At 40.3% G+C, this 22,111-nt stretch overlaps 2 protein-coding genes across 3 annotated transcripts; one reads left to right on the top strand and one right to left on the bottom strand.

The window, feature by feature from the left end:
- The first annotated feature begins 4,333 nt into the window (after positions 1–4,333).
- heatr4 (HEAT repeat containing 4) lies at positions 4,334–15,916 on the top strand. Of its 2 annotated transcripts, none has more exons than XM_063184435.1 (17): positions 4,334–4,585; positions 4,750–5,554; positions 5,823–6,007; positions 6,154–6,312; positions 6,763–6,975; positions 7,324–7,467; positions 8,874–9,050; positions 9,379–9,548; positions 10,071–10,175; positions 10,672–10,790; positions 11,137–11,317; positions 11,980–12,049; positions 12,447–12,636; positions 13,437–13,515; positions 14,436–14,598; positions 15,320–15,381; positions 15,826–15,916. In XM_063184435.1, the coding sequence occupies exons 2-17, from the start codon at positions 4,791–4,793 to the stop codon at positions 15,871–15,873; spliced, it is 2,829 nt and encodes a 942-aa protein (XP_063040505.1). In that variant the 5' UTR covers positions 4,334–4,585; positions 4,750–4,790; the 3' UTR covers positions 15,874–15,916. The 2 variants fall into 2 exon arrangements, with proteins under 2 accessions (XP_063040505.1, XP_063040504.1); XM_063184434.1 differs by having other exon boundaries at positions 4,745–5,554.
- Positions 15,917–16,854: 938 nt separating this feature from the next.
- On the bottom strand, positions 16,855–22,077 carry LOC134435457 (prostasin-like). The gene is made up of 6 exons (XM_063184436.1): positions 22,012–22,077; positions 21,485–21,830; positions 20,447–20,615; positions 19,872–20,176; positions 18,892–19,043; positions 16,855–17,910 (listed from the first exon to the last, which is right to left on the bottom strand). The coding sequence occupies exons 1-6, from the start codon at positions 22,072–22,074 to the stop codon at positions 17,686–17,688; spliced, it is 1,260 nt and encodes a 419-aa protein (XP_063040506.1). The 5' UTR covers positions 22,075–22,077; the 3' UTR covers positions 16,855–17,685.
- Positions 22,078–22,111: the final 34 nt, after the last annotated feature.

The raw sequence follows: 22,111 nt of genomic DNA, 5'->3' as shown, positions 1-22,111 counted from the left end.
CTCAATTGTAAAGTCTTTTTCTCATTTGCAATTGGGATGGTGAATGAAAAACAGTCCCTCAAAAGTTGTTGTGGCGAGGCTGACAGCTGGGAAACTTTATCGTTTTCTCCACGGAGGAGGGGCCAGGAGGAGGGACGAGGAGACAAGCACAAGTGGAGGAGGCAAGGACACATATTGGGATGCACCCAGTGTTAAAGGTGCACTGTGTAGGATGGTGGCCAGAGTAGGTATTGCAACTCTGCTGCTCATTGAAAATGTGCTGTCTACTGCCAAATTATATATTTTCATGAATATTTACTAAATAATGAACTAATACTAGTATGACCAAAGTACAGTAAGTTTTGCAACTAAAAATGTCTGTTCCTGTGGAAATTCAAAATGGCGAACAATGGAGACCTCCCCTTTTCATGTATAAGAAGTGCAATTTTCCAAGTCATAATGAATACATAATGAAGAATTTGATGGTGGTGGTAAGCGTTGATGAAAAAGGCAAACTTTGTGAATGGGCAGCTTGAATTCTGGAAATAAACTACTAAAATATTACACAGTGCACCTTTAAAGAAGACATACGGTAATCTGACACTCTACATATGAATGGAGTTCCGCCCTGCAGTAACATGCATATGGGAAACGTATTTCAGAAGGCGGCCCAATCGGGACGATTGAGAGAAGAGAGACAACATCCTTGTCACTATTAAATGCCTTGAAAACCATTCTCTGTTCATTGTTTGAAGGAATGTGGTAGTTACGAAAATAGAGTTGCAATTGACGCAAGCAGCCTTTGTTGTTCGAAAGAAACAGGTGCTTATCTGCTGTCCCTTAATGAAAAGGTGGGCGTGTAGTGATTCTAATGGGCCCGTCTATTTTTTGCTACCTTGAGGCACCTCCCATTGGCCTACTATTCAGATTCTCACTATTTCCCAATGCCAAGTGTTCCAGCCTTGGTAGTGCATGAAACGCCCAGTGATTGGATACTCTTTGGTGAACTCCGCGGAGTGTCCAATCACTAGGAGTTTCACACACTTTCAATGCCAGAACACGACATTGGGAAATGGTGATAGTATGTGTGGAGCAAGGTGGAAGTACATTCATCTGGCGAGAGGAAACAAGAAAACAATTGGTTGTTTCCAGAAACTACTTTACTGAGATACTGTAGACTACAGTATATCCTTAATAGCAGTTTAGACACAACAACTGCAAAATGTTGTAGCAAAGATTTCCACACAATTAAAGACAAACAAACAAGCTGAATCATGATGTACTCAACCTCATTCCTGGAGTCATCCATAAAATATTTGCAGTGGCCATTTCAAAATGTAATTGATTTCACTTTATGTTATTATGTTATGTTATAAAGATGCATTTTCTCATAGGTCCTTTCATCAAAGCTGTTTACCGTTGTCTGTATTTGGTTTTAACTGCATTTGTCAAAAACATTGAAATCAGGAAAATGCCAGATAATGTAAACAGTTATAAAATGTCACAAAAAACAGTGCTATGTGCACAACTAAAACTGCCGATCACAGGCCTAATTTGAAAGTAGTGCCCTGGCTATCACACCAAGTGTGTAAATGGAGAATGATCTGGCAATCCTCCCATGGATAAGACAGATACACGGACCAAGGACCAACAGGAGTTCTGTCCTTCCAATCCTTGTTTTTTTATTCAACCGTAATGTTTCATTGGTTCCAGATTTTTCATGACCAGGACAAACTGAGAATAGGCACCAAATATTGTTCAGTTTGACATACTGTACTAAGCCATGCTACAGGCCGGGAGCGTACCTATGTTCCCCGGGTCCTATGTTCCCCGGGTCCTATGTTCCCCTGTCTTTGTATGTTTCCGAGTTTTCAAATTGTGCCCTTCCCAAAACCATCCCTAAACCTAACCTGTCAGAAATGCAATGTTTCTGAGTTGTACATTTGTGCCCTGACCAAAACTATCCCTAAACCTAACCTGTCAGAGGTGCAACAACAACCTGCACTTTGCCAAAAAAGGGTCCTAAGTTCCCTGCATTGTATATTTCCGAGTTTTCAAATTGTGCCCTTCCCAAAACCATCCCTAAACCTAACCTGTTGTAATTCAATGTTTCTGAGTTTTCAATTTGTGCCCTGACCAAAACTATCCCTAAACCTAACCTGCCACAGTTGCAACAGCAACCAGCACTTTGCCATGTGGCAGCAGCCTACTTTGAAGCAGTGGGGAACATGGAACCCTTTTTTGAAAAAAGGGTCCTATGTTCCCCGGTAGAGGGGAACATAGGACCCGGGGAACATAGGGATGACCCCCTACAGGCCTAGGGGTTGGACAAAATAATGGAAATACCTGTCAGCGAAAAGCTTCCTCTTGCCTCCACAGTTAATCCTGTTGGATGTGGTTCATCCTTCTTGGTGGTATGCAGACATTACCTTGGATAGCGTGGCTCTTGATACATCACAAAGACTTTCTGTCTTGGTCAAAGACGCAACAGTTACACACGCACTAAGAATTCCTCCTTTTTGAACCCTGATATGTCACCCATAATGCTGTATGCATTGCAAAATGTTGAGCAAAATTGTGCTCTTACCCTGCCAATTGAATCTTCACGCTTCACCTTACTGGTGCAATGTGTAATTAATGAAGATTGGCCAACAGGCTGCTCCACTTGAGCCATGAATACCCACTCTAAAATGGCAGGTGTTTCCATTATTTTGTACAACCCCTGTACGTTGTACTAAGTAGGCGCACAACAGTCTTTGTAATACTCAGGAGTCCGCATAAGGTTGTATTCTGTGAACCTACGATCAATCGATCGATCTTCTCTAGTGATCACGTTACATACTGATCTTGCTTATTTCACTGTAAGTCAAATTCAGATAACTGAAAAAAGAGACTTTTACACTAGCACCAAGAACTGGTCAGATGTTTCATTGGCGGGTAACGCTCCTGTTTTTGAATATCTGTAATATTTAACAAGCAATTTGGATGGACATAAAATTATTTATGGTCTGAAATGCAGGGGTGGAAAAGTAACTTATTACTTTTACTCAATATTGTACTTGAGTAGCTTTTATGAATACTTTGTACTTTTTAAGTACATTTTTAAATTAATACTTTTACTTGTACTTGAGTACATTTTGACCCAAGCACCCCAAGTGACCCATGCACAATAATGCCACAATCCGCCAGAAATGAAAGATTGTGCAGGATGGCACACAGCATTTCCACTATTTTACTATCTTGTATCAATGTATTGGATGATGGCTGGTGCCAAGCAAGAGATAGAGGTTATGGAGGACGATATTCCAGAAAAATAAACATGACATTCTCAAGAGGAAAGCTAATTAAAAGTAACTAAGTACTTTTTACTCAAATTACATTTTAAGTGAAGTACTTTTTACTTTTACTTGAGTAGATTTTTAGATAGGTACTTTTACTTGTACTTGAGTAGAATTTAGGCAAAGTAAAGATACTTTTACTTGAGTACACATTTTCTGTACTCTTTGCACCTCTGCTGAAATGGAGCAATATGATGCCCTACTAGTGGGGTTAGGCAGGCTATTTTACCATGACATGTTGTGTTAAAGGTGCCCCCCCCCCCCAGTTGTTCAGCAGGCCTAGCCATGTTGATTACTTTTGCATGGCCAACATGCTTTGAAATAAATAAATGAATAAAAAAACCTAACAAAAGCCCTCTGATTTGACCTTTGACATGGTCCTGTTGGCCAGGGTATAGCCTTGTCTACCAAAATTTTGCAGCTAAAGCCCATGACTGAAAATTGAAAATGGTGGACATGGAGAAGATCCACCTATGAAAAATGAAAAGTGTAATTTTAAAGTGTAGATCTCCTCACACATTGTTGGTGGTCGTAAATAAATAGGCCTAACCATGAAAAAAGATAACCTAACATTGTGAATAGGCAACATAACTCAGTCTGTGGAAATAGCTAGTCTACTAAATAAATTACATCTGCCAAGACGTTCTCCAATTAGCCTGTGTTGATTGGTGAATGGTTCTAGGCCTAGGCTGCTAGGAATTTAGGATGCACCCTCAACTTAAACTAGGCTACTGAAGGATGAAAAAGATTGCACTGACAGATGGCGCACTTGTGCACTCCGGACACTATGTTTCAGCGCGTAGCCTACCTGACTAATACGCCACATCATACGCACTGAAACATGAACACTGAAGTGCACAAGTGCACCATCTGAGATGCAATATCAGTCTGCTGAACAGACCGCACCTGCATGCGCGATTGCGCGCATCGCATCCGACTGCAACCCAAGCTGCAGGTTGGTGACCTAATTCTGTTGGCATGACAACGTCAACATTGTCTGTGGCCATAAATCTGGGAAAAGTAAGGACCCAAAATGAATCACGCGTTAGTACACATTGGTGCTAACATATTCGCAATCAATTTGAGTTGAAATTATCAGGTTGGAAATTACTTATTTGACAGCGACTGATATGGTATTTGGTACGATCGCGCTGCTATGACTTCAGCGGGGCAAGCTAGGTAGCGTTTGCAAAATTGCAGGAAATAATGTCACATCCACACACGTGTGACCGGGAGAGGAGGACAAAGTGGACTGAACGTATGATAAGGTGAGAACTGAAGTGATGTGACGACGCGACATTTGCTACATTCCAAATAGGCCTACCTTTTTAAGGCAAGTGTCAGGGGGTAGGCCTACAGACGATATTATAACAATTGATTAACTTACTTATGTATATACTCATATGCCTACATTGGACTTTTGACAGAACAGCCTACTCTTGATTGCTGAATCATAGGCCTACAAGTCCAAACATGGAAGGTTTACAACGTGCCATAGCAAAGGGCAGGGGAAGGGAGGTCAGGTCCAGAAACAGTAGGCCTACACATGGTAAGAAAGTCTTCAAACAATTCCTCACCAATGCCAGTCATGGCATTTCTTTCTCAAAGGATGTCATTTTGGAGATGGGACCAGAGTCTGTGCCTTACAGAGAAGCCAATTTCCACTGTTTGTATAATGTGTCTGGCACATTGGCACCAATTCCTAAACAAAAGACACACAAAAAGACAACGCTGATGAAACCACATGCCAAGGATGAGACTACCCTTGTGGAGGATATTCCCTCTCTACCGCCTATATATGCTCAACCATTCGCCCCATTGACCGCCAAAGACTCTCTGACTTTTTCCATGAACCAAGACTGCATGTCAGATGCGTTTAAAAAGGGTGTGGGTGGAGTGTTCAATGTTTTTAACTCCCTGAAGCAGACCACGAGGAGTGACAAGAATGACAAAGCCAGGATGGAAATCAAATGGGACGAGTTTCTCCTGAAAAAGCTCACCAACACCACAGCAAAGTGGATTGTCAGCCAACAGATTCCCGACCACTTCATAGAAAAGCCAAGGCTTCAGACGCTTCTGAGGAGACAGTACGGCTCTGCCAGCGCTACAGACCTAGTGAGTGACGATCCAATGCAGGAGCAGGACTTTGCTGGCTTTGTCGAGTTTCAAAAGCAAGTTGCAGAGATGAAGGGCGCCCTTGAGAGTCAGGCAGAGACACCATTGCCAGTGTACTATAGGCAAGTTGCTCTTGATAACTCTCTTTCTGTTGCTGTTTGGCATAATATGCCACCACTGAGATACAGTTTGTTTTAAGGGTCCATTTTCCTCCTATTCACTATTGTAAAAAAAAACTTCGATCCAAACATTTGAGAGGAACTGTATTATTTCATTAATCCAGCCTTAGTTCGATGCATTGTGGTGCCCAAGTGACTCAATAAAAAGCTTAATTTATTTCCTCTGGCATCATAGTAAATTAACATCTTTAGCCTTGCTCATTCTTGTTAGGGTGCAGGGCTACTCCCTCCCGACCACCAACATCCAGTCGGGTGGGGTAAATGACACAGCTGGACATGTAGTGGTGAAACGCATTCCGCCCCTTCAGACACCAAAGCTACAGGATTACCTGAACCCTAAAGCAGGCAAATTTGTCTACCACACCGATAACAATTTCCAGCAGGAGCTCTTCTTAGGTAATTTTCTTTATCACATGAAAAATGTTAGTTTAATCATGTTATTGTTGCGCTGTAGAGTTTCCATGACTTTTGGAAATGTGTCTTTGTGCCTTAAAATTTCAAATTACATTGTTACTACTAACAAAGTCTATGCTTTTACTTAGGGGTGGCAAAACCAATGCATCAGCTACTGTCAAAGAACCATGACCGAATTATAATGGACAATAACTCTGAGTACGGGAAGAATCTTGAGGAGTCCTATCCCTGTACCCCACGCACATTTATGACAGAACAGGAGGAGATGAAGGACCCAAACAGGGCAGGTTGGTCACCAAGAGTGGTATTATTAAAAGGCATGAAGAGGAGAGACATGTGAGCACTTGAACTGCTACTGACTTCAGTAAATGTGAAGGATGCTTAGTACACCTACCTCATCAACCACACACACACACACACACACACACCGCCTCTCCCTCCCTCCCTCCCTCTCTCTCTCTCTCTCTCTCTCTCTCACACACACACACACACACAAACACAAACACACACACAAGAACACACACACACACACACACACACACACACACACACACACACACACACAAACACACACACACTCACGGAAGACCACACACACACACACAAGTTTTAAATGAACACTGCATCCATCACTTGACAGGGACAGAGTGTGTGTGTAGTGTGCTTTTCAAATGCGGCACAAATTCAGCATTACAATGCCATAATAGTATGTTTATGATCTGTATGCACATCCTCAGTGGTAGGACGCACGGAGAGAGGACTGAGGAGATGGATAGACCTGCCCACCGCTGCTGACTACACCGCAGAGATCGGCCTGATAGCGCCGGAAAACATGGACGCGCTCAGCCTGGGATCTAAGCAGGAGCAGGAGCAGCAGCCGTACGAGCCCATGCCTGAGCTTGCAGACCTCCGCTATGCCGTGGAGAAGTGGAGAAGCGCATGGAACATCAGTACTTTATCAGGAGTTTTTTTTTAATCAAAATAATTAAATTGATTCTTGATCATTTGGACACTTGAAAGTTGGGTGAGAAGGAAAAACTTTTTTTTGGCAGTGAGAGAGCACATTGTCTTTGTTTTGTTCCATGGCAGAATACAATTTTGACCAAGGGAATCAGTGGTCAAAACGTTATTCTGTCATGAAACAAGTAGGGTTTCAAGTGTGTGGACCTCTCACTAATTAGACATTGTCCAGCACCTTGACCAGGGATGTGCACAATCTTCTTCCCAACTGACAATGAAAAAAACACCCGGTGTACCGACACCAAACTGAATCATCTTCTTTATTCCTCTCTGTTTAGAAGCCACGTGGCAAAGTGTGACAATTGAAGGCCTGTCAAAAGCCCTCAACGACTTGCACTACCACGTCCGACTAGGTGCCATAGCAACGTGTGCCTCCGGAGCAGTGAATAGGCCGAGGGCTGCAGAGGACCCAATAGATGCTGGTGGGTGAGCCTTTTTATGGGGGCTATTTTGGCACTCAGATTGTCCAAGCATCCTTGACATTTTGATGTCACAGTTTTCTGAAAGCCATATGTCAGTCTTGCTAAAGCTCACTCAAATATACGGAAAAGTATTAGAATCACAAGGAAGGTTATTGCACTAAAGTAAAGCATTTTAACATTTGTTATGGTGTGGATACATTTATCAGAATTAGAATACTTCATTAACCCAGAGAGAAAATAAAGATTAATACAGTGAATCTAGCCAGATATAGTAGTAGATATCACATTTTGTAGACACATAATCTTTACAATTGCAAGACGTGATACGTGAGAAAGAATAGGAAAGGCTTCTAGGAAAGGTATTTCACAAATGATTCGTTTTACAAATGTATGACTGTGACGGGGCAACCATGCCAGATTGAAGACACACTATGTAATAAACACACTTTTAGCCAATGGACAGCTAAATCCGGACTTTTTTAAGATAAAAGGGTGGAAATGCCCTCCAAGTTGCAATGACACATCATTTATTGCTACAAGTTATTGTAAATAAAGCCTGGGTTATCATTCAACTTGATATGTTCAGAATATCCCTGAAGCACAAAGATACCTAGGATACTGTACCTATACACAAATATGGCTGCATAAAGCCTATGTGATATTTAGCACCCAACTTGCCACTTTGAGTTTATGAATTTAGGATCACGAGTACCAACTTTTTTTTTCAATCAAGCCATATTCTATTCACACATAAAATCACAAAAAAACAATAACAACAACAACAGCAATAATAATAATAATAATAATAATAATAATAATAATAATAATAATAATAAAATTAATAATAATAATATCTGTGTTGCATACACACACAGAAACACGAGGGAAAGAGATAGAGGTCTGAGTGTGTGTGTGTGTGTGTGTGTGTGTATGTGTGTGTGTGTGTGTGTGTGTGTGTGTGTGTGTGTGTGTGTGTGTGTGTGTGTGTGTGTATGTGTGTGTGTGTGTGTGTGTATTTGTACTTTTACATGTCTGAAACAAAAGAACTTGAACATTAGATTTGTTTTACCCCTGGAAATGCATGCTGAATTGGGTCTGTATGATGCTTGCTGAGGATGGTTAGACCAGGTCACAGCTGTGTTGTCAGTGCTTGTGGTGATCTTGGTGAATACACAGTACAAAAGGCAGCGTGAATTTTACACCTTCAGAGTACTACTAGAGACCAAATGCTCTAGGAGATGTAAATAAATGGCTCTTGAGTGTTGAAATAACACTGCATTTTGTATTTACTCTGTATTGTGAAATACTCTATGTTAAAGAAGAAGAAGATGTTAGAGATGCACTTTTTATTTACTGTGTATTGTGTTTTTGTTTTTTTGTTTTCTTGTTTTCGCTGTGGGTCTCAGCTCAGTTCGGCCGTAGCTGGGAAGTGCACCCCGTCCCCCCGGACCTGAGGCCGATGATTGACGCGGCGCTGGAGGACCCCATATGGAGGGTGCAGGTGGCGGCTGCCGTATGCCACTACGCCATGGGCGCCCCTGACCCCAAGGCCAGGGAGATACTCCGCACCGCCTTGAACAAAGGTCCGGGATAGTGAGAAAGCTTGTGGTGGTAGTCACTAGACACAGATATTACATTACATTTAGCAGACACTTTTATTCAATGTGACTTACAAAGAGGACATAGTACATAGCAAAATGCACAGTGTGGGTGTATGCAGAATACAGCAGTGCAAAAGCAAAACAAAGTGTGACAATATACAAACTGTGGGGGACTTACACTGTCGTCGTATTGTGTGCTTTTACTTTTTACCTGCAAATAAATCTACCTTTGGGTATCAATGAAGTCACCTTAACCTACCTTACTTAATAACACTTTGTTTTTTATTTTACTGTACATGTTGTTGAGCAGATCACACTGGTGTGGGAGCTGACAGCTGGATGGCAGCCCAGTGCTTGGCCATGGAGGGGGAGGTCAGCAGAGCGGTCATCCAGAGGCTCCTGTCTCAGCACTTCCTGAGCGAGGCCAAGACGGACAGGGAGCAGGCCGCCACCCTCCTCAGCAGCCTCAGCAGCAAGACGGTGCGCTATGCTGCGCTATGCTGCGCTACACCCGAGAGACTACTCCTAGAATCTCTGGCTACACTATGTCTGCTCCTGGCACATCAATCCTCTTCCTGCCTAAGAACTCATTTATAATAGCCAGCAGGGACGCCGACAAGGGTCAGTTGTCCCAGTCTTAGGGGGGTCAGAATTAGGTCCTCATCATTACACTGTATACAGTATATTGAGAAGGGGGTCCTTTCAGATAACTTTGTCAAGGGGGGGGGGGTTGGAATCCACAGGTTGACAGTTAACAGCTAACAGAACTGATTAATAATGGCATGTATTGGTTAACAGATGTATTTGCTGTCTGATTGAGTTCTATCCATGCTAGATTTGCCATTAATAGATTGTCTGCTAATATTGCTAGAAATCCATTGCTAGGCTAAGACTATGGTGGGTGGAGTGGGTCACAAAAATATCCTTATGTCCAAAAGTGCTGAAAAAGTTTAGGAACCACTGTCCTAATCAATCGTCACCCATTCCTCTCCCATTGTGCAGACTCTAGTGCGCTCTCTGCTGGCTGAGGAGCTGAACTGCATCGATTGCAAAAACAGAGAGCAGGCCTGTGAAACAATCTCTCTGCTGAGGAGTCCAATAAATAAGGTGCAAAAACACATTCGTTTTTTAATAGTAGACCTTACGCATCATAGCTAATGAGACCATTTATTATATGTTCAAAAATATATTATATTGCTATCATAAACTAGAAAACACAACATATCGTTCCAATATTTTGAAAGTATACTCCATATTTGTGCTTAATGTGTACTTTGTTCCTTAAGTATCTCCATCATAAATTAATCTCTGTCTGACTCTACTAATGTTTTTAAAGGAACACTGTGTAATTTTTTTAGTAGTTTATTTCCAGAATTCATGCTACCTTTTCACAAATGGTACTTTTTTCATGAATACTTACCACCTCTATCAAATTCCAAGTATCCATTATGACTGGGAAAATTGCACATTTCGTATGATGAAAATCGTCATGAAAAGGTGGATCTTCATAGAGCAGCATAGTTGCAATGCATACTCTCGCCACCATCCTACACAGTGCACATTTAAGTAGCCTATGCTGTAATTAGATGTACTTGTACTCCAGGACCTCTCCAACAAGTTGGTGTACATGATGTGGAATGACTGGAGCGCTGTTGTGAGGCAGAAGGCAGCCCAGGCCCTGGGCAAGCTGGGACTGGGGAGACTAGTGCACAATGAGCTGAGGTACTCCACATTCACACACCTCTATATATTTGAAGAGTTATTTTTCAAAATGCTGTATAATTTTCAAGCCAAGTGAAGTGTTAGGTCAAGTGTTTTTTTTTCAAAAATCTATGAAACAAGGTTAGCACAGAAGTTTGAAATTGCGTTTGAGCAGTCCCTAATGTCAACATTTTAGATCAACATTTTCAAACGTATTCAAAAAGCGTTTTTTTTTCTCTTTCTCTGTTAATGTCTTTTAAATTAGTGTTTTAGTGTTTGAAGGAAATTTCACATAACATTAACCCAGTTCCTGTATTCCTGATGTTGTTAAATGAATACACTTTCAACTCTTTTTCTTCTTCTTCAGCCAGAAACTGGAGGATGGTCCGGGCACGCGGCGCATGGAAGCGCTGGGTCTGATTGGCCACCTGCACATCATGACGGCCAAGCTGCTGCCCTCCTTCCTGCTCTGCCTAAACGACAGCTTCGTGTCCGTCCGCAAGCTGGGCTGCCACACGGCCGGGAAACTCGGCCTGAAGGATGAAATGGTGAGGGCCGCAGTCAGAGATGCCTGAAAGTGGGTCCCTACGGTGGCGCTAACTGTAGGGCACTCGTCTACCAAGCTGCCGACCTGAGTTCGATTCCCAGCCTGGGTCCTTCCTTGGCCGGCCCTTCCCCATCTCTCTCTCCCAACTCACTTCCTGTCTCTCCTCCGCTGTCCTGTCTGAATAAACATTAAGGCTTGAAAAGCCCCCCAAAAATACTTTAAAAAAGATAGATGTCTGAAAGTGAAGGGTGGAGAACGACAAGCAAGTGCAATCAGAGATGACAATCTGTTCCCCTCGCCAACGCTAGATGCACTTGATGTTGTGTTTGTGTCTGTGTGTATGATTGCCGGAGTGTGCGGCTCTGGTGTGTTTGATATCCAGTGTTTTCAGCCTTTCATTAAATTGAACTCACAACTTCTTTTTCACATTGTTCCATGGATAATATATGTATATGTGCATGGATAATATATGTATATACTGTATGTATACTCTACAACTAACAGTAAGACAGAAGTTTCTTATCTGCTAGACAGTTATTCAAATGTTTGCATCATTGCCAAATACTGATGTGGGAAGATACAGTAACAGTAAAGTAAGTGGCATTTACTGTATGCTTGCACTGGCCGTCCAAAAACCTTTAATCTTTTTTTGCTTTTCCACAGATTATGAACCAACTGCTCCACCTAATGCAGACTGATCCTATCTGGGAGGTGAAAGTTGCAGCAATAGCAGGTAAGTACAAACCCTCAGCATATATTGTTTCTGAAGAGCTTTTATGAAAAAAAATAAACGAATGTGAAGAAACACACTTCCTGAAAAACCCGAACTAGGACTGGGTCGCTAGGACTTTTTGCACATACAGTGCAAGTTCACTATTCATTCATTCATTCATTCATTCATTCATTCATTCATTCATTCATTCATTCATTCATTCATCCTTCCATCCATCCATCCATTCATCTATCTACTCTGTGGTGGTGCTGCATTGATGGCCAAAATCAACTCCAAGCCTTTAGATTGATGTATTTTTATACTCATTCATTCATTCATTCATTCATTCATTCATTCATTCATTCATTCATTCATTCGTCCATCCATCCATCCATCCATCCATGTGGTGTTGCTGCAGCCCTGGCCAAGATCAACTGCCTGACGGTGCGCCTGCGTGACCTGCTGCTGTGGGCTCTGCACCACGAGACGGAGCCCAAGGTGCGCCACGCTGCCTGCGAGGCCCTGCGCCGCCTCAAGGTGGAGGGGCCAGAGTTGCAACAGGTACTGCAGGAGCGCTTCGCCCTGGAGCCCAACCTACACGTACGCAGGTAAGACCACCGCTTCCCCCTGCAGCCCACCTACACGTATGCAGGTAAATGAATGGGCTTTTAGACCATCCGGAAGTAATTGTGAAGTTCTCATCATTGACGGCCATCATGCAGACAACACGTGTGATGACGCAGGTAAGGTTATTGGTTAATTAATATAAGCTACAGACTTTCGTATTTTTAACATCCAGATGTTTACCATTGAATAAGTGTACATTTGGTCAAAGAAGTTACCATTGAATGGTCAAAGAAGGTTGAAACACACTGACCCATATCACTACCCCTGTGGTTTAGTGTGCCTACATCATGACCCTAGCAGTTGACCTCACCTGCACCATCACTCTTGACGTTGAGTATACCAACATCGTACCCCTAGCGGATGACCTTTCACCTACAAAGCAGTGTTTGTTGTTGAGTATACAATACCTTCATCCATCATGACCAGTAAGTGAAAGGTCATGAAGTAGGGTTTAGGAGCACAGGTGACTTATGAACACAGATGAGCTGGACAACTTGGTTGGTTACCCTGAGAAGAAGAGAGGAAAAAGAGGTGGAAGAAGTTTTTTTTAAAACTATAATTGTTGTTGAAGATCAGAGTATGTTTGAATTCACTCCATGATTTTACTGGCTTCAATATCATTTTAGAAGTTTGCCATGCATTTACTTGTATTATATAAATCACTGCACACCAAAAGAAAATGCATAAAACATCAAAATGTGGCCCGCTGCCTGAAGACCAATAATGGACTCTGTTATACGTATCTTTGTTGTTATACCTATCTTTGTGTTTGTGTTCCCAGACAAATTGAAAATATCCTGACCATAAATGGCTACAAACTTGAATGTGACAAGGGCATGGTTCACAAAATCAAAGATCAGGTACTGGCCTTATCATTTCAATGTCAAGCTTGAATGTATTCTGTTTAGTTTACTAGGCTAACATTCTTCCTCCCCTTAACTGCAACATCAGCAGACACCTTAAAGTACAGGACATGTTTTTATTTTTAAATGGCCAGGATCTCAGAAATGGCTGAACAAAAAAAAAAGTGGTGTTGTCAGGTGCTTCCAAGTGAAGGGTAGCGTGACCAATACAACTTGGCCGTAATTCTCCTTTAAAGTCATTCCCACCTTGACATTTTCCCATAGAGATTAGGTTATTGCAAGACTGTGTTTTGAGTAAACACTAAAACCATTATTATTTAACACAGCTTAATCTGATGTTTGATAAACAAATGCATGTGACATCTACAGTAAATTCACCCGGACCACACCTTAGCTGTTGGATTTCAAACTGCCAAGGAGTGCAGAAGCCCTCACAACCTAAATTTTATGGTGAAAACCACTATGAGATATTGAATAGAATTGTTTTAGGGAAGAGTTTTTAACAGTAAAATGGTTTTATACTAAGCTGAATTTAACTTAAATGTATTTTTTTTTAATGTTTTAAAAACTTTTTGTGCTCCATTATGTCCAAACTGGATGTTCTAGACCAGGGATGTCAAGTCAAGTCACCTCAAGTCGTGTGGCAAACTCAATATTTATTTAAAAAAGAATTCCTGTGATGCACGAAATTCAAGTATTAATACGCTGTACATGTATGGTGTATGTGGGCCAACTGTAATACACATTTGAAATGATCTCGCGGGCCAAATAAAATTACTCCGCGGGCCAGATTTGTCCCCCGGGCCTGAGTTTGACATCGCTATTCTAGACCAAGCTGTCATTATGAATATCTCTGTCCTTTAAGACATTTAATATAAAAAATAACATGGGTCAATACTGACTTGTGTTTCTGCCAGGTTCAGAAGATGTGCAACAAGAACATCATAACTCAGAAAGTCCTGATTGTGGATGACCTGAAGTCACTGCAGGACACCAAGCGCAGACTGCAGGGCTCACAAGCGCACCTGGACGCGCCAGAGGGACAGACTCTCACTGACCTGCTTTATCAGCAGTTGAAAAGTCAGCAAATAATCTTTTTTTAAAGATATTTTTGGGCTTGTCTATGCATTTATTGATAGGACAGTGTGAAACGCATGACAGGATAGTAATGGGACAGAAAGATGGGGAAAGATCAGGAAATGACCTTGGGTTGGGCTCGAACCTGGGTCCCTAGATTAATAATATGGTGCCTTTGCCCACTGAGCCACAATGAAACCAAATATAACCTGCACTGTATATTTTAAGTGTTACTTCAACTCCAAGAGAGTGCCGTTGAACACGCTTGTAGGTATTTCTACTCTCCAAGTGTTGAATTAACACAATAACGTTTACTGTGTGACCATGCCAGACATTACCAAATGTTAGATAGATGTATGATGTTCATTAATGTGTTAGAGTTATATAAAATCTGAAACTTCTACATGTCTGAAACAAAAGAAACTTTAACATTTGATTACCAAATAATTCACAATCACATACATGAATACCGGTATGTTGCTTTTCGTGATATTGACTTGACATTTACAAATCCAAAGAATTAATTGACTGAGTGTCCAGATATAATTTTATCATTCATAAATTCTGATGCAGACTTAAACAAACCGGAGTAATACAGCTGAAGTCCTTCCATGTACTCCTGATTCAGGAATATAAAATGTAAAACACAGAGTTACTGCACAAAAAGAGTTGCTATTATAAATGTTGTTTTTCACTGTCCATGTGATGTATTTGTTTTTTACAGGTTGCAAGCATGCAATTGGAGCAGATACAGATTCCTCTGTAAGTTCTGCACAGAGCAGCAAGGTAATTATCATTTTACATTTCTTGCTATAACATAGACTGTTATGAAGTTAGTTTTATGTCGTCCTATGTCTGCTATTTTGAAGGTTTTTTTTTTGTTTTTTTGATCTCAAGTCTTTTTTATTTTTTGTATTAGGTACATAACAAACATACAACAAAATTCAACCCACCCACCCCCATTGCACCCCAATCCAAAAATAAATAGCAATAATAAAGACAACTGAAATACAAAATTCGAAATTTACAATAGCGCAAATGGTTTGGTATAAAATTAATATAAGAGTTGCCTGCTATTTTGAAGTTTAAGTAATATAATTTCTTGTTTTCCTGGAGTAATTATACTAGTATGCTATTGCTAGGGACATTGTTATTATTAAAATATGAGTAAATTATAAGACGAGGTAACAGGATGGCACAAGCAAACACTTTTTTTTCTTTTCTTTTCAGAGTCAGAGTCAAAGTTCACAAGAGGATAACACACCTATTCAAGTGTAACCACAAACATTATAGTCAATAAAAGTATGATTTACATATTTCATATTTCCATCTGACTAGTGAAATAATTTCTTCATTTGCATAGTTTTGCCCTACGGTAGTTGAGACCTCATAGTGTGATTAGGAAAGACATGTCAGCCTGTAATTTATCCTTATCATATTTTTCTCTCTCTTTCTCGAAGCAGTGTTATGTGTTTTGTGGTGGTCAGACTACTTCTTTTTGTATCTTGGTCATGGGGCGTATTGGGCAAGATCGCTGACCGTGGTGCTGAAGTACTGCCACGGCGAAGAAATGTCTATGCAGCAAACATTCTCGAGTTTGGGAGTACAGGGCGCCACTTCGATCTCGGGCATTATCTGTGCCTGCAGATATGTGCGAACTCTGAGCAGATTTGCTTATCATTATGTCTTAGAAATGGAATGATAGGATATAATAACATATGAGATTATTTAGATTAATACATTTAAAATTCGTAAATAAATTTGATTTTTTTATTGCCTAACAGCACTAGTCTTAACCAATTTGGACCAGTTTAAGTCAAACCAGTCTGAAACTTAAATCAGTCTGCAACTGTTTCAACCAGTTGGAACAAACCAGTTTAAGCCAGTTCGAATGGGTTTGCATCGAAGCAGTTTGAACCAGGTTCTACCAGTTTAAACTAGTCAGAACAGTTTGAACAAATTTGAACCAGTTTGGACTGAACAACATTAAACCAATCTGAAAAAGTGTGATCCATTTGAGACCATTTTAACATTTTTTTACCCAATTTGAACCTAACAACTTTTAACTGGTTTGAACCAAAGTGGTTCATAGTATAAACTTAATACCATCTTGAATCACTTTGAACCAATTGTAACCGGTTCAAATTAAACCAGTTTGAACCTGTTTTAACCTGATTTGACCAATCCACAAGGCCACAAGCAAATGGGAAGGACGGAAGGTTAGATAATGAGAGTCGGACCCTTAGTGGCAAGTGTGTAGGTAGAGCTTTTATTGCTTGCAGAGTTAGAAAAACTGGGACCATGGCTGGTGAATGGAGCAAGGTATTATTCCCACATCTTACAGACATCTGGAAAATAAGATGCCGTTCCCCAGTGGAACAAAAACAATGCATAATCACAAGTATAATTTGATAATTTACAGATCATAGTTTGTATGGCCTATTATGTCACTGCACTATACAGTCAAGCTGTTTTATTTTTTGTATATCACATTTAAACACAGTATGTCAACTCCCAAGTCATTCACTAACATACAAAGTAATATAGTTAACATAATTAAAATAATAGAGAAGAATAAGTGGACAAAACACAATACTGTATATCTACAGTGCTCTAAATGTGCTTACTTCTCCGCCTTACTACATACAGTAAACATTACCCAGATGAATCACTGTAAGGAACTACATCAGAAAAAGTAAAGAAGTAAATTCATCGCCACATCTGGAAATGAAAACTTTTGAAATTACACAATTTTTCCTAGCACAAGATATCTGTCACTGCATTCACTGCACATTCGATATGTTTGCTTATCATCATGTAGTCATATTTTTGGAAAATCCTTATTACAATTAATATAAATTTATATATGATGCCCAGTGAATGTGTTATGAAGCCCTTTCACTGGTAGGAAGTCCTGCTATTTAAAAAGTGTGTGGCATTCCCCTGTCAAGAAGTGATCACCTTGACTTGACCTTGGCCTGTGGTGTGTTCATAAGAAATCAAATATGTGCTGGTCAAAAACTCATCATGAATACGGCTTTCAAAAGTGTGACATTGATGGAAAAAAAGCATGTGCCATGCTAAATGAGTTCAACGACAGGTAAAGTTGCTGTCAGCATCCACCCCGGTAGAGGTGAAAAGTACAAAGCCTGGTGGGTCACGGCTGATGTGTGAGTTGATCCAGGCCTGGTAACGTGACACCCTGGTGTAGACGCCCGGGGAATTTGGTCGAGCACATCCTTCGCCAGTGCTGACTATTCCAGACTGGATCCATCTGCCATTCTGCTGCTGTACCAGTGGGCCCCCTGAATCAAACTTAAATGAAATAAAATCTGTCAATACGATGGCGATGGCGATGAGATGATGCTGCTTCAAGAAAAATATCAGAGTCTAAAATACTAGAACGTAATGGGTCAGTGACATTTTAGTTGTAGCACACATCAGGGCAATGCAACAACAGCTAATGCCACTATTGAATTAATTCATTCTTTTGTTGTTTTAGTGGATTATGTAGGACCATATTAATTGGGGTACATGAATTACCAATTACTAGGCCTAATTCATTTATTGGCATTAGACATTGTTGTATCACCTGACGTCTGACCCCCCCACAACCAACCCTCCCCCCCAAAAACAAAAAAACAAAAACAAAAACAAACAACAACAACATATTGACCCAATTACAGAATGTAAAGATGTTGCTCCCAGGTTGTATACTAAAATGCATCGTAAGTTTAAAGGTACACAAGCTCATAACTGGTGAGTGTCATGTTGGTTTACTTCCTAAAGCATTTAAGTGCTGAAGTTACAGAATGTCAGTTGACTCGCTACAACTGGTTTCCAGAAGCAACCATGCGTTGCGGTTGGTGTCTGACCTCCAACAGTGCAGTTGACCAATTAGACCAATTTGACGGAGAAAAATATGTGCAGTGCATAATAATAATGAGTAGGCATACCCGTAATTTCACAAAAAATGAAAAATATGTCATATAAGTTAATAATTACCTAAACTTACTTTTAAATTGTAATCTTCACAAATGTTGTATTAAACGTAATCTATGCACATTTTGGAAATAGCTTGTGTTTATTGAAATATTGTTCAAAATGTTAGGCCTACTTTTTCGAAGGGGTGTATTAATTATTGTTGTGCACTGTATGTTTTTTCATCAGGCGAGTTTGTCTTGTTCACCAGGCTACAATTTCTCATCTGCACAAGGTGTTGTGGAAACTATAAACACTTGGTGAATGTGATCAGGTTAATCGATGTACTGGGTGATAAACTTAAAAATATCCTACTCGACAGGCATCCTTTCTCCCGTTAAGATCACCAGCACATGTAGCGTTGTCGTATTTGCCTACATCCGGAACCCCTTTCAAACATGTGCACTGTTTGTTCCCAATTACATGGATCTGAGCTTCTTGTAGAGGTTTAGGAGGTGGAAGCGCCACTGTGAAAGACAAAATAAAAAATACACATTAGTATTACAGGAGAAAAAAATCTGTACATTCACTCTAAGTTTTGAAAAATGGCAGGCCATTATATTCTCATAGATACATAGTTTCTCAAGTGTACAGATGATTAATTAATTCTTACAAAACCAATATGATTTCTTTGTTTACTCTACTTCAGATACAACTATGACCAGACTGTCCAAGTCTGAAACCGAGACATATTGTACTGGAATCGAACCTGGGTCCTTCAGTCCTTCAAGCTAAAGGAATTAATATGGTACTGTATATTAATTTGGATCTTTGCTCATCTCACATTATTTTTGTACATTACTTTTGTCCTGGAAAATCTGCCCTTTCTGTGTTCATTTAATTATAATCTTTTTTCAGTGTAACAAATTTTACATTTTTGTGCATAAAACTTCATTTGGAAGGGTTGAAGCTTTCATATGAACTACTTCTGAAGCCAATTAATTAACTGAAATTGAGGTTATTAGCTGTTGTTCCAACAAAATGGATAGGTGACAACATTTTTGTCAGGGGCTGTAGATCAGATTTGACAGCCTCCTTGATTGTATGTAGGGAAAAGCAACTAAAGGTGAAGACACAGGTCTGGGGATTGCTGACTGATTGTAGCGATGTGACAATTTACTACAAGCATGGCAGCGTCCTTTCTACAGGTGTCTGCAGCTTAGATGGCAAGTTTTTAATGGAACTTTTGTTTTAATAGAAAGCAAGTAGAAGTTCAGCAGAGTAATCATAATTTCACATAGTGCATTCGCTGGAATTTAGTATTTGTGATTTGACTCATAGCATGCATAACTTACCTCCACCTTCTCCGATGTGCCCCCAGCCAGTGACCCAACTCTTGGTGCCATTGTGGAAGACACTGTTGCTGTTTGGTAGGCAAACAGGTAGGATGTAGTCACGGAAGGTAACAGGTGTGCTCATCTTAATAAGAAGAATGTCATTGGCATAAACTTTGTACGTTTTGAAATGATCCGGTCCGTTATAATCTGGGTGAGCAATTATCTGGGACACCGTTTGGGTCACAACCTCTCCGTCCATATCATCCAGATTATGAACGCCAAGATGTACTCTCCAAGCGGACCAGAAATGTGGATTATGAAAACTTTGGAGAAAAGAAAAACATTGTCAACAACAAGAACATACTTAACAATTAAGTGTGCTGTTATGTTCTATCAGTGTGCTCTGATATCACAATATCAAACATATTGGTGTCATATATCAATCACTTCCTTTAAAAAATAAAAAAAAGAGGTTTGTTCTTAGCCAGGCCTCGCATCTGTACATTTCATCTCAATTCAAGTCAATGTATGGATTAGATTTGTACGGGGGTATAGTAAAACCAGACCATGAAAAAGGTACAACTACAACTAACCCAAAATCCACCATGCAGTGGGCAGCTGACATGACCCATTCACTAGTGATAAGGGTACCACTGCACCAAAAAACTCCGTTGATACGTAGGCTTGCTTGCCAGGGCCACGCTCCTCGAGCACTCTCGTGTCCCCCAACTATCCTTCTTCTGAGAGTGGGTCGTCCACACACTGAGGAAAAGAGAGCAGAGGCTATTCAGCAATCTTCATGTAAATGGCTGACAGGATACATACTAGAACAGTGGTTCTCAACCTTTTTTTTGCTATCAAACCCAACATCAATATGTTAAACACACTATACAAACGGCACACATTATCTTATTTTGTGTTCAAATGAATTAAGTCTGCTGTAAAACACTACTCCGAAAAGTAAAGATAAAGAGAACACCAAACAACACAATGAAACGCAAGCTTTATCACACGTCTGTGATTACCAGTCTGTCCTGTTGGGAAGCAGCACTCATTGTGAATTAATTTTTCCCACTGTTGTGCAACGGGTTGAAATTAGAGGTAATAACCAAAATACGCCCTCATCAGTTAAGGTTAAGTCTTTGAAAATGATTAACTGTCAAATTATTCAAATTATTAAGTAATACAGTAGGCCTATGTTTTGTTGGCCTATACTTCAGATTTGATAGCCTCCTTGGTTGTATAATATAGGGATCAAGGTTTGTTAAAAACCCAACAAGAATATTGAATTTGCTGTGTGATTCTGAACTACCATGTGTCTGAGAGTTGGTCAATCACACACAGGACTCTAATTAACATCAGCCAACCAGTAAAATACTGGTGAAAATTCAGGCTGAATTCTAGAGAGGAAATCTTATTAGCCACTTTGACTGCTAGTGAATGTACTGTAGGGTGGCTTTAACACCTACTAGCCAGATTGGCTTGTGATGAAAAAGTTAATTTATAGCCCTGATTGCACACATTTAGCAAAGAAGAGTAGACATGTTCAGAAACAGTCCACAAGTAGAAGCTTAATTGGATGAATACTAGAATCATGAATCTGTGGACTAACTACTATTGTTTGTACTTACCAACAGCTGAAGGTTCATTTTGGGCAACACTGAAAAGAGCTGGATTAGCTGGGGGAATGGGAGGTGTATCTCTAATGGACTTGATGTCCCCATCCAATTCGTTCTTAGATGATCCTGTGTTTGTGGACAGACATGATGTGTCTATGTCTGTGGATGAGTCATGTGTTTTTGTATCTGTGGAGAGATCTGAGGGGTAATATGGTACAAATGAAGGTTCTGAATGGCGCCAATGAATATCAAAGATGGATCTTGGTGAACGTGACCGGAGTGTATTGTTGCAAGAGACTTCGATTTGTGTACGGTGTCCAAAAAGGTCAAAATAATTCACTTTTATGATTTCGTCTGTCTGTGGAGAAGAATATAAGAAGACTTATTAGAAACTCTGATATAAATAAAGCTGACAGGGTACTCAGGTCTTATATCATGGTCACCAGATCAAAAATAATAGGTCTAGATTTTAATAAGTACAGTAGGCTATTGAAATGTCTTATTATTATGACATTCATTGATTTAAAAGGGGATCTTACCCGAACACTTATTTGAACATATAAAAATGTAGAATTTCTCCATGTTTTAAAGTCCATCTTCATGTGGAATCCTTGAACAAAAAAATACATTTGGCAATTT

The sequence above is a fragment of the Engraulis encrasicolus genome, chromosome 19 (genome assembly GCF_034702125.1).
Source record: "Engraulis encrasicolus isolate BLACKSEA-1 chromosome 19, IST_EnEncr_1.0, whole genome shotgun sequence".
Taxonomy (NCBI): Eukaryota; Metazoa; Chordata; class Actinopteri; order Clupeiformes; family Engraulidae; genus Engraulis; species Engraulis encrasicolus.
Note: the sequence above shows the minus strand (reverse complement) of the source record. Positions and strands in the feature narration are given on the sequence as shown.

Excerpts from the sequence above, each read along its gene's own strand:
- heatr4 (XM_063184435.1), top strand. The coding sequence starts at position 4,791 with ATGGAAGGTTTACAACGTGCCATAGCAAAGGGCAGGGGAAGGGAGGTC. Across the intron at positions 7,468-8,873 it reads AGAGGACCCAATAGATGCTG|CTCAGTTCGGCCGTAGCTGG; the intron begins GTGGGTGAGCCT and ends TGTGGGTCTCAG. Across the intron at positions 12,050-12,446 it reads GAAAGTTGCAGCAATAGCAG|CCCTGGCCAAGATCAACTGC; the intron begins GTAAGTACAAAC and ends GTGTTGCTGCAG.
- LOC134435457 (XM_063184436.1), bottom strand. The coding sequence starts at position 22,074 with ATGAAGATGGACTTTAAAACATGGAGAAATTCTACATTTTTATATGTT. Across the intron at positions 20,616-21,484 it reads AAATGAACCTTCAGCTGTTG|TGTGTGGACGACCCACTCTC; the intron begins GTAAGTACAAAC and ends TCTTTTCCTCAG. Across the intron at positions 19,044-19,871 it reads GCACATCGGAGAAGGTGGAG|TGGCGCTTCCACCTCCTAAA; the intron begins GTAAGTTATGCA and ends TGTCTTTCACAG.